The following is a 13,205-nucleotide window of genomic DNA, read 5'->3' as shown; positions in this document are numbered from 1 at the left end:
CCGACAGCGAGCACCATCTCTGCCGAGCGCTTCAACCCCAGCCCTGGCAACAGGCAATAGGCAAAGCCGAGGATTTGGGGCCTTCCCCTCCAGAGATTCTCGATCGCACAGTAGCAGCGGCAGCGAAGCAGGCATTTCAGAAGTTTCTCCAGATGTTCCTCCGTGCTTCTCACGTCTGTCTCCATCAAATCAGGATTGTGCACGGCCCCTACTTAACAAATACGATATCATTTCGGAGTGACCGCATACGCTGCGTCGTGTCGCCATCTTCTCCTCCCCTTATAGAATGTGAATTACATATGACTCATGAAACTTATGGTCCTATCACCAAGATACTTCTAAGAATTTTGATGACAAGAGCTAAGAGAAAGATACAAGCTGAAATAGGTAAAGAACAACGTGGTTTTTTTTCGAAAGACAAAAGAACAACAAATGCAATATTGATGTTAAGGATACTATCAGAATGAGCTAGTCAAGTGCAAAAAGATTGTTTGTTTTATCGACTACATAAAAGCATTTGATGAAGTGAAGCACAATAACTTATTTGAAATATTACAGAAAACTCTCGATTTAGATTTGAAAGACCTCCGTCTAATCAGAAAACTGTACTGGGAACAAACTGCTGCTGTAAGAATAGATGGAGAAGTGAGTCAGTTTACGAAAATCAAGAGAGGCATTAGACAAGGGTGTGTTTTCTCCCGATTTATTTAATGTGTACAGTGAAACAGTATTACAAAAAATAAGAGACATCTTGGAAATCAAAGTTGGCGGTAAAAACATCAATAATTTCAGATATGCAGATGACACTGTGTTAATTGCAAGTACGGAGGAAGAACCACAAAACTTAACTAATATAGTTGTTGAAGTAAGTGCAAAAATGGATCTATCAACTGCAAAAAGACAGAATGTATGGTGATATCCAAAAAGGAGAATCCTATCTGCAGGCTGAGAATAAATGGGAAAGACATAAAACAAGTACAGAACTTTTGCTACTTAGGAAGCTCGGTGGCATCAGATGGCAGGTGCGACATGGACATCAAAAGAAGGATAGGGATGGCAAAAGACACCTTTACGAGAATGAAGAGTATACTGACCAATACAAAACTAGGCATGACAACCTGCCTCAGAGTACTGAAATGTTACGTTTATCCAGTTATGTTACATGGCTCAGAATGTTGGACAATATCTAGACACATGAGGAAATGAATTGAAGCAGCAGAGATGTGGTTTTTGAGGAGGATGCAAAGAATATCATGGACAAAACGAATATCTAATGAGGATGTCATGAACAGAACAAACACAAAAAGAGAAATAATGTATGAGATCTTGAAAAGGCAACGTAACTTCATTGGACATGTGATTAGGAAAGAGGAGTTAGAATGCACGGTAATTATGGGAAAGATTGAAGGGAAGAAAGCAAGAGGAAGACAAAGACAAATGATGATGGAGACAGCAGCCAGAGAACTGGAAATGAATACCGATGAATTACAGGAGTGTGTGGGCCATGGCAGTCAAACTCAAACTGGGTATGGCAACCGATGATGATGATGATGATGATGACCATCTCACCCAAATAGTTGATGTAGAAAACTGGAAGATCACGTCACCCATTTCGAATAGATTCATAAAAATACTGTAAATACCTCCTCTCTCTGAAAGGTCCAACAGTATGGTAGATGATTAACAGACCAAATCAAAGTGAAGACAAAAGAGCATTCAAGGTAAATCAGGGAAATGGTAAACCTGGGGAAGACCATCACAAAGGCACTGAATGTACCTTGGAGCTCAGTGAAGCCCATCTTGAAAAAGTGGAAAAAAACATGAAAGCACAGCTTCGGAGGACATCCCTCTGAACTTAAGTCGCCAGAGAAGAATGGCACTCTTAAGAGAGGGTACTGTGATGAAACAGTCTCTCTGAGTGAGCTGCAGAAGTCACTGGCTGAAATTGGAGATAAAGTTCATGGCTCCACAATCTTGTGGAAGGTCTTGTGGTTGCATGGCTTAAACACTAAGCAATATGTGTGGCATAAATCTAACACAATGTGTCAGCCATTCCCACTGTAACGTATGGTGGAGGTAACTTCAGCCATGGGGATGCTTTTCAGCAGCAGGGACTGGAAATCTGGTCAGGATTAATGGGAAGATGAATGCTGCTAAATACAGAGAGATCTCTGGACTAAAAGCCTGCTAGTGTCCGCCAGAAAGCTTAAACTGGAGAGGAAGTTCATCTTTCAGCAGGACAATGATCCAAAGCACCCTGCCAGAGCAACCATGGAGTGGGTACAAATGAAGACAACTGATGTTTTTGAGAGGTCCAGTCAGAGTCCTGACCTGAACCCAATCAAACATCACTGGTGAAACCTCCAGACTGCTGTCCACCACCGGTCCCCAACTAACCTGGCACAACTTGAGCAATTTTGCAAGAAGGGCAAATCTTGCTCCATCACGCTGACTTATCTAAAAGGACTACTGGCTGTAATAGCTATGAGTGGTGGTTCAACTAAGTATTGAGTGAAGGTGGAATGAAGAGTTTTGAACTGCTGACATTTCAGTTTCTGAATTTTTAGTTTATTATGCTTTACTATTTTCCACATTTTTTGGGGGGAGGGGCTCTACTGTGAATAAAGAAGCATGTGATTCACAAGCAAAAATTCTCAGTTAAATTGATCAAAACCCCTGGTTGGAATACTCATTTATGTGAACATGGGGTTAGGGGCTGAATAGTTTTCAAGACACTGTAGTTTCAACATATAATTTTAAAAATCTAACTATTTTATCACATAAATACGTTCGTGATGTTTAAAAAATACCCTTCACCTTTCTGCTGACAAAAATGAACCTCCATATGGAGCAAATTCATCAGATTTATTAGCCTTAAGCTTATAGTTCAAACAGTGACCTTCAGTTTTTGCAGAGAAATGAAAACTGCACTCATCATTGTCCCCTCAGGCACATTCCACAAGTCATTTTTTTTCAAAACTATAATCTATACATAAACAGTGACATCTGCAAAGTATTGCATTCAGCAATTGTTAACGAATAGTCAAAGGAATTACAATGTGTAAATAGGAACTAAATTAAATAGGATGGTTGAAATGACTTAAAAGACGTTCTTGCATTACACTGAAAGCACTCCTGCTGTCACACAGATCACATTGCTTTCTCTCTCACACATTACAACAATCCTTTAACAGAGTGGTGGTAGACAGAACTAAAATATTTTGAGACAATGGAAATCTCAAAAGGCACAGCCAAAAATGGGAACTGCGATAGAAAATTTAACTTCATTTTACATTTGAGATGTTAGATTGATAGTAAGTTCAGTACTTTAGTAACACCCTATTCAAATCTACTGACTCAAAGATGCCCTATCTGTCCTTGTTGACCAAAAGAACACAGATGTTAAGAACCAAAAGTTACTTAAAACTTGTATACAGTACACCTGCATATGCTTAACAATGAACTTCTATTGACATTATGCTCGCTGCCCCTCGAAGTAAGAAGACCACCAATTTCAGACTGGCTGCATTAATAAATGCAAGTTGGAATACAGCTTGCTTTTTTTTAAAGAAATACCAGTTGAGGTTAATAATCAACACATACATACCTTAACTTTCTTGTCTCTAAGCCAGCAGTTCCAAAGCTGTCATGACGCTCTTGCCGTCTTCGATACAGATCAGACTGCGAAAGCTCTTTCAACTGTAGCAAATTCATGTCAGGTATGTGGTGTGTGGTACAGCGAAAGCAACTACGGCAACTTTCGGGAACTTTTCTGAAAAATACCTGACTTAGTAGCCCAGCTCCACGTTTGAGCTGATATTTGTCACAGTGCCTACACCTGCAACAGTACTGATATGCAATCTGTTATTGCATTGGTTCCTGACTTTCATACGAACACACCCTTCTAAAAAGGGCACTTGATTTTTTTCCTGAAACTTGCACGAGCACAGTCAATCTAACCAATGAGCGCATATGCAAGCCATCCGTCATCTGCACATGAGAGAAATCACCGGGATTACAAATTATGACGTGGCCCTATCCAGTGATTTTCTCACATTTTTACTCAATCTCTCTAGTTACAAATAAAGTCTCCACCTTCAGTGCAGGATCTCATCTCCCCACCCCTTGAATGGAGAGGTAAAGGAACGAATGTGTCAGAACTGGCAGATACTTCTGCTGTAACAACTGCCTCCAAAGAAAGAACACCTTTGCGCAACACTATGTTGTAACCTCAAGTTTTTTTTTGTGTCCATTTACAGTTCTTATTTATAATCAAACCAACTGAATTAATGCAAGGATTGACCACACAAGTCCAAACGGGCAAAAGCTCCACTTTGCACAACCATACTTTTGCAAGACGTGGAACATGTCTCATTTAACCCCTAGTTCACAGGGGAGTTTTCACCACCTAGCAGCATTCATTTGGGTTCTGACACATTAACATTTATGTAGACACTTAAAACTGAACACAAAGACAAAAATAAATTAGTTTTTCTATTCTTTCTTTGATATGGTAAAATGTCCAAAGGTCCTTCACAAACAAGTCTACTATCAAGGAAAATTTTACATGGGAGGTATTGGATTGAAGTTTTTTCAGTGCTAGCCCTGGGTTCTGACAGGAACTGCTGACATCCAGCAAGTCCCTGAACATGCAGCATTTGCTACCAAGTCCAGAACTTAGTGAGTGAAAAGTGGCACTGTGTCCATCATCACAATCTGCCATCTGGAGCTTAGCCAGAAGTGTACTCGAACAGTTAAACTTGGGAGATAGTAAAGATAAGTATAGATAAGAGATTCATTGCCAGAGGTGTCAAGACAGATGGAGGCAAGTAATATTTTTGTGGTTAAAACTGGTATGCTGAGTGACGGTGCAGCATGTGCGACAGGTAACAGTCTCAGAATTAATTATGACAGGAACAAAGGGATTATGTTAGTCACCACGAAAAAGAACTTGCAGAATGGGAGTTAAAAAATGTCATGGCTTTCACTTTCCCGATATGTAGTTGGGGTACATTTGCTCATCCAATACTCTGCTGTTCACTGACATTGAAGCTATGACGGCAACAGCAACTAACCATGAGATCTGGGTGTTTCCAGCATGAATATGGAAACTAAGATGTTTCAACTTACATCAATGAAGGATAATGGAGAAAGATAAGCTATTTGAAGGGGATCAGGAAAAATGCCATGGAAGAAGCCACTGTAGTTGATGCTCTAGCTATGACTGAAGAGAGAAGAAAGGGACCAATGGGTCCCATCATAACCAGAAGCTCAGTGTGGGAAGGAGTGGTCGATCATGTGAAAAGCTGTAGGAACATGGAAAAGGGGCAATTACTTTTGTTAAAACTATCAGCGGCTTTGACACTCGTAATTTTGTTAATGTGACAGGGCTCAAAATCTGATTGGACAGACTCATCAAGTTCCTGGAAACTTGGATGCAAATTTGGGAGGCTGCAATACATCCTTTAAGGGGAAAAAGAGACTGGGAATGCAGAGATTTAGCAAGGACAGAAAGGACTCAATGGACAGTTTTGTTTTAAGGCTGGGTAGATGACAGCAGGTTTGAATGCTAGAGGCTCACTTCATGACAAGCTTTTCTGTAATATCACCTAACATAGGGCCCAGAAAAGAAAGCTTGGTGATCAGGAATTGTGCCTCAGGCATTGAGTAGACAAGACAGCACATATGAAAGAAACTAGAGGAAGATCTAAATTTGTCAGATTGCTAAGTGTGGCTGAAAAAAAAACTTAAAAGGGACTAAAAGACAGAAATACAGTACAAGAGAGGGCTATTAGGTGGTCTCAATATTGAAATGTAGGAGTTTCCATGAAGGTTGACAAGGGAGGGGAAAAGCAATTCTTTAGAAGAAAACAGCTAAAGTTGGGGGTTACCTTGTACTCCAGGATAATCCTGTTGCAATGAGCTGTCTTTGCAGACCAGAGCAGGGTCTGAGAGTGTTTTGTGGATCAAGGTAGTGAATGACTTAACCAGATGTTCAGTACTTCCACTGGGTTAAGGAAGCAGAGATGAAACTGCCTTGCAGGAGTGGCTTGGTTGAGTGAGCAATTGTTTGAATAGAAGATTGGTCATCAAGGCGACGGCAGGAGAACTGATTTGACAGACAGCCAGCAGCAGAAATTTTTCAGCTAGAATCACAAGAGTGATGATGAGGAGGCAGTAAACTCCCGCAAAGAAATTATGTTATTTATTTCTTCAAGTTTAACTCATAAGAAGGTCATGTTCCCTCCTGATGAGTAGCAATGAAGGTGAAAACCTTGAAGTTATACTTTATCTTCTAAGGACTTTAATTTTATTTTTATTGAATTAAGTCAATGACTTACTTGATTGAACTTTGTATTAACTTAAAAACCATCATTTTGTCATCAGTGATCAAATCCAATGGAACGTGTGCACCTCAAATTCAGTGTAACCATATTTCAAGCAGATTTCAATTGAACCTTCATTTAAAAAGGCAAGATTATGCAAATGCTGAAAGTATGTAGAGAAATTTGCAGTTGTCCAATAAATTCTTGCAATGATAGATCTGCTGGTATATTAACAACTAGCATTACAAAAGTGGAAAGAGATGGCCAATTCCACCGATAACAATATGATATTTCTTTAGAAAGCTGACATCCTTTATAGAGCAATGGTTCCCGACAGCTGAAAATATTGTGATCAGCTTTGTAACTACTGACCAAAAAACTTAAATATTAATACAGTGGATTTTGGTTAACTGGGCCACCAGTTAATTGGGGCTGCAGTTTATTTGGAACAATCCTTAAATAACAAAAACTAATCAAGAAAATAGCTGGGATTCTTAGATAATGTCACTTGTGTTCAAAAGGCAGTGATTTTTGACATAGATAGTCGGCAAGAAATAAGCAATAAGACAATTCAGAACTGTTTTGCTCACTGTAGTTTCAAGCATTCAGCTTGGAGATACAAGAAATGGCTGGGAGTGAAAATGAAACAAATTTACTAATTCAATAAGTTAGGACATATGAAGAATTTGAAGGTATTGACAACCTTCTTGAATGTTACAACGTAAATGAAGATATGGAGGATGCAATCGTTGATAGCATGGTATGAAGGCAGTCCATTATCTACACTAGGTGTCTGCGCCGATTTTATTCACTTACAGTCAATCCAAAGAATGTGGCAGAGTTCAGGTACACTGGACGAATTCTTCAGTCAATAACAATTAGACGTTAATACACAGTTTTATAGTATTGTATTGGCAGTGTTCCAAATTTTTTTCTCCATTTCATTTAAATACATTCTTCTTCTTACAGAAGAATTACTCAGTTAAAGGCAGTTTGTCTCTTTTATACTTTAACTAGTTGGGGTAGCCACATAATTGGGCCAAAATGTACTGGTCCCAATGTGTCTCAATTAACCAGTACCCACTGTATTAAAATAATAATACTCCAAAGAGGCAAAACTGCATGTTATGTCAGATATTTAAATCCACTTATATTGAATGACTATCCAGTCTCTGTCCTCACTAGACTTCAAACTGTGATTTAATGATTGACAGATATATAATCATTTTATAAGTACAGCATTTTTGAAGTTAATCATGGCGTAGTTAGCCAAATCAGAAGGTTCTCAGTTCAAGTCACTTTTGAAAAACTTAGAGATGAAAAATCTAAACTGCCACACTGGGCTGCATTCCTACATCAAAACAGTGACTACACTTCCCAGTATTTACAGTACAGTATTTGCTATAAAATACTTTGAAACGTCTTGAAGTACAAAATAACCTTTTAATAGCACAATTGTGTGCATAACTAAATTTTTGAACATACGTACTTGGTAAAGCAAATTACTTTGCTCTTGATAAGAGGAGGAATGCAGAGATACGCAAAGTACATACCATGATGTACTTCAATCTGTTAAAACTTGCCCAGCTCCACACAAGCTAATTAACCTTTACATCACACCCTTTCGCAGAAGGCAATGCTAAGTGCTCAGTAGCGGGAGAGTATATGTTTAAAAATATAGCTGTTACACTGAAACAATGTTGGACTTCTAAAAACAATACATCAATCTTTAATTTAATTGGAACATTTTACAGATAACCCTTGTTCAATTTTATACATTTTGTCTTTCAAGAGACACAGAACAATGGGCTCCCAAAATGAAAATGGAACGAACGGAAATTTGCTTTACCTTTCTATAATCAGCAGGTTCATGTTTATGCAGCGTTTTTGTAAGACAGGTATGAAAGCTGCTCTGAAACAGCATAAAAACAATGTTCATGTTTGCCATCTCATCTGTTTTTAAGTTCTTCTCCTGTGAAATGCCACAAAATCGTATGTGGCATAGGAGACCACTCTGGACAATAAATCCTTATTCCTTGTACCCCTGAACTTGTGACACAACTAGCCACTTATCAATGTTTGACTCCTATCTGTACTTCCAAATCAGAAGAATATAAATCCCAAGCTAACTATTTTCCTGCATAGATAACTGGGATTCAAGCACATAAATTCCCACTGGGAGATGGAGGAGACTGCAGATGTTGAATCTGTATTGAGAAATACTGCGAGAAAAATTCAGCAATGGGTGAAAGAGGAATAGTTGTTATTTCAGGTTCTGACGCTGTTATCAGGATTAAGAGTGTAGAGGAAACACAGCCAGTATAAGAAGCAAGCAAGAGGGGAAGACAGGGGCTGCCAGGTAGAACCAATTAAAGGAGGATGACAGGCAGATGGGGGAAAAGAGGACAGAAAGGGTTTGCAAAGGGAGAAGAAATTCCAGTAGATGGGTGCTATGGGCAATGAGCAGATGGAGAAGGATGGGTAAGAATGTGAACAAAGGGAGAGAGAGCCTAGGCAGAGTTGTAGAATGGAAAGCAACACAGAAGTGAGTGAGTTACCTACAATTCAATGTTCATGCCATTGAAATAAAGGCAACATAATGGTAGGAACATTTGGGAATACAAGGTGCGGTTCTGGTTTGCAATTGGCTTCACTGTAACAGAATTGAAGACAGAAGAGAGTCAGGTCAGAATGGGAACAGGGAGGGGAGCTGCAGTGACATGCAAATGGAATTTCAAGATGACCGATGCACATATAGAGTACCAGAGCTCTGCAAAACAGCCATATGGTCCATGTTTGCATCTCGCCGGGGAAAAAACGGGAGACAGCTCCTTCTCCCTTATTAGGGAGAGAGAGAACCTGTGGTATGTTGAATGCCGGGTGAAACGCCAAGTCCTTGGGGTAACTACAAGTCTGTGTCTTTGCTATTGTTTTGCTCATGCTTGAGTGCTTGGTGGTGGGTGCTGATGCTTTTTTTTTGCTAGTGGGGGGGGGAGATCGTTGCTTACTGCCGCTTACGTGTGAGAGAGAGGGGAGCTGCGGGGAGACTTTGGGGTTCTTACGTTTAACTGTTGTTCATTCTTTGGGGCACTTCTCTGTTTTTGTGGATGTTTGCGAAGAAAAAGCATTTCAGGATGTATATTGTATACATTTCTCTGACATTAGATTGGACCTTTGAACCTTTGAACATCAAATGCAGTAGACAGAGGTTGGAAAAGACAAACAAGAAACTGGAAAGGTTGTTTCCTGCCTTGGACGTAGTAAGGGAGGTTTAGGGGCAAGTGTTGCACCTTTTATGGTCACAGGGAAAAGTGCCAAAGGAAGGGATGAGTGGCCCAGGGAGTCTCGCAGAAAGAGTGATCTCAGAAGAAAGCATAAAGGGAACTGGGGAGGGGGGGTCTTGGGTGAGTGAGGATTGGGGAGCAAAAATGACATGAATCACCAGACTCACTTGGCTGTATCAGCACCACCTCACTTACTTCCGCCTATCACACATCAACTCCCGTTTCATCCCGTTTTATACTGGTCATCATTCCTCTAAACTCTCAGTTCTAGTACCAAGTCACTACCTGAAACACACACAAAATGCTGGAGGAACCTAACAGGCCAGGCAGCATCTATGGAAAAGAGTATAGATGACATTTCAGGCCGAAACCCCTCTATCCTTTTGTCTGCACAGACGCTCCTTCAACCTATGAGCTCCGCCAGCAGTTTGATTTTAAATTTCAAATTAATTGGATTCACTAAGTTCTAATAGGACCTTGTACAACCTCACGAATTTAATTCTTATGACACACATAATGCTAAATGGGACACACACATATATTCAAATTAATCATTTAAGTTCAACCTGACGAACACCGCTATAGAGCAAAGCAATTAACAATCTGCCGGAGGAACTCAGCTAGTCAAGCAGCATCCATGGGGAGAAATGTCATCTTTTATAACTCCAGAAACTAATTGAAAGAAAAACATGGCAGCCCAGGAGAATATGAATGCTTTGTTTTTACTTCAGTGAGGTGCACAAATGTGATGTGGTGGTGAGATGACATATGCTGTTCACGTGTTCACACACACACACATATATACATACATATACACACACACACACATATATACACACACACACATACACACACATATACACATACACACACATATATATTATATATATATATATACACACACACATACACATATACATACATATACACACACACACACACACAGATAGGAAGATAGATAGATAGATAATGTGGGCACGCGGCCAAGTGGTTAAGGCATTGGACTAGCGACCTGAAGGTCGTAAGTTCGAGCCCCAGCCGAGGCAATGTGTTGTGTCCTTGAGCAAGGCACTTAATCACACATTGCTCTGTGATGACACTGGTGTCAAGCTGTATGGGTTCTATTGCCCTTAGACAACATTGGTGGCGTGGAGAGGGGAGACTTGCAACATGGGCAACTGCTGGTCTTCCATACAACCTTGCCCAGGCCTGCGCCCTGGAGAGTGAAGACTTTCCAGGTGCAGATCCATGGTCTTGCAAGACTAACGGATGCCTTATTATATGACTCTGAGATTCCAAAACACAAATTGTCATCTTTTTAAACCATTCTGTTATTGACTTACTCATGTGTTTCGGATCATTCCCTTGTTGCATTATCCAACTTCTATTAAGTTTCAGGTGACAGACCGTTACCCTGACATTCTCCTGTAAAAGGTCTGACATAATTTTGAATTCATTGTTCCCTCAATGATTGCAAGGTGTCCAAGCCCTGAGGCAGCAAAGCAGCCCCAAACCATAATGCTCCGTCCACCATGCTTCAGAGTTGAGATGAAGTTTTGGTGTTGGTGTGCACTGCCCTTTTTCCTTTAAACATGCAGTGTGAATTTCGGTCAAAAAGTTCAACTTTTGTCTCATCTGTCCACAAAAAGTTGTGCCAGAATCATTGTGGAACATCCGGGTGGTCTTTTGCAAACTTAGGACATGCAGCAGTGTTTTTTGGAGAGCAGTAGTTTCCTTTATGGTGTCCTTCAACAAACACCATTCTTGTGCAGTGGTTTTCTTTTAGTGGGCACATAAACAGAGACTTTAGCAAGTTCTCAAAATTTCTGCAGATCTTTTGCTGTTACTCTTGGGTTCTTTTTCACCTCCTTCAGTACTCATTGATTGGAACACCAGACTCCAAATAGATTTTGTAGAAGGAATTACCCCAGAGGTTCACATACTTCTTTGAACCTAGACTGTGATTGGTTAAATGGTATACTCAGTTTTGACAAGAAGTACAATTGTTTCTGTTATTAGTTTAGGCAGATTATTGTGACTTAGATGAAGATCAGGCCACATTTTATGAGTAATTAATGCAGACAACCAAGTAATTGCAAAGGGTTCACAAACTTTTTCATGCAACTGTGCATAATATAATACAACTACTATCCACAGCATCATAAATTTTTAAATTCTCCTATTCAAGACTAAAGACATAATTGCTATGGAGGATTTCTGTGGTGGGATAACATCTTTCCTGATAAGGAGTCACTCTGCTTGGCAGGTGAGACTTGTGGCTGTGAAACCATCCTGGGTTCTGGGGCCTCCTCCGTGCTGGTTGTAGTTGATTCAGGAACTGCAGGAAGTGGTTCTGACAGCTCTGGGGGTGCCTTTCTTCTATTGGCATCTTGAACAGTGTATAGCAAGCTGCTCGATCTGCTAATCTATCCCAGGCCACCAGATAATGCTTTCATTTTTTAACCAGGCTTAGAGGACCAGCATGTAGCTCCTCCAATACCTTAGATCTCTGCTTGGATGGTACAACAACTCTCAAACCCCACATAAGGCAACCCTCATCAAGGGCAAGTTCATCCCAGACCTGGTCCAACAAAATGGGTGAACTGGAATTTCTGCTGCATATTTCAGCCATTTTGGTTGCCATGTAAACCTGAGACAATGTGCGATCTTTTCTAGTTTCTCTCTGTATCATCTCTGCCAAAGTAGGGAAACTTTTGATTTGCATTAGAGAGAATACATCAAGAGGAGTGTCCTCTTTTGTAAATTTTTCAGGCATTTATTTTTACAAGAGGAAACAGGACAATCTACCAACATTTCCATGATTAGTTGTCCTCTTGAATTCAATCTTGTAATTGTGTCCTGCAAGAAACAGAGCCCATCTCTGCATTTGAGCTGCTGCTGGCAGTTGGACATGCTTCTATGTCTTGAAAATAGATGCTATTGGTTGATGATCAGTAATGAGGGTAAACTCTCTCCCATACAAGTACTGGTTGAAACATTTCACATCCCAAACCAGACTCAAGGCTTCTCTGTCAATCTGTGTATAACTTTTCTTTGCAGTGCTAAAATAACATGATGTAAACACTTTGGGGCTTTCACTTCCATCACTCATAACATATGACATGACTGCACCTACACCATAAGGTGAGGATCATAGGCAAGCTTCACTGGATGATGTTATCGTGGATCATGACCTGTGAGTACAGCATCTGTCGTCACCATCTCCTTTACCTTTTGGAAAGCCACCGCATACTGCTCTGTCCATTTCAGTTTCTTCTCAATCTGTAGTAATGAGTTCAGGCGGTGGAGCACAGCAGCCAGTTTTGGCAGAATCCTGTTATACTAATTGACAAATCCTAAAAAAGACCACAACCGTGACACGTCCTTTGGCATCCATCACTACTCATATTTTCTCAGCACACCAGTGTAATCCTGGTGCATTGATTGCGTGAACGCAGTAAGTGATGCTTAGTTTAAGGAATTCATACTTGTTGGGTTGTGCTCTGAGTCCATAATTTTCTAATATTTTTTTAAACAGTGCCTTACGATTTTGGAGATATTTCTTGTCATCCCTACCAGTAACAATGATGTCATC

At 40.2% G+C, this 13,205-nt stretch overlaps 1 protein-coding gene across 4 annotated transcripts in view; it reads right to left on the bottom strand.

The window, feature by feature from the left end:
- The window catches only part of LOC134349553 (LIM and senescent cell antigen-like-containing domain protein 1), a 116,266-nt gene that overhangs the window by 48,796 nt on the left and 54,265 nt on the right, over positions 1-13,205 (bottom strand). The window contains exon 1 of one of the 4 annotated variants that reach the window (XM_063054052.1): positions 3,608-4,004. The exons of 2 other annotated variants lie outside the window; for them this stretch is intronic. In XM_063054052.1, coding sequence (XP_062910122.1) covers positions 3,608-3,714 — 107 coding nt within the window. In that variant the 5' untranslated portion in view covers positions 3,715-4,004. Of the gene's footprint in view, positions 1-3,607; positions 4,005-13,205 lie in introns of those variants that run through there. One more of the 4 variants, XM_063054053.1, reaches the window with a different exon arrangement.

The sequence above is a fragment of the Mobula hypostoma genome, chromosome 7 (genome assembly GCF_963921235.1).
Source record: "Mobula hypostoma chromosome 7, sMobHyp1.1, whole genome shotgun sequence".
Classification (NCBI taxonomy): domain Eukaryota; kingdom Metazoa; phylum Chordata; class Chondrichthyes; order Myliobatiformes; family Myliobatidae; genus Mobula; species Mobula hypostoma.
This window is presented reverse-complemented; position numbering and strand designations above follow the sequence as displayed.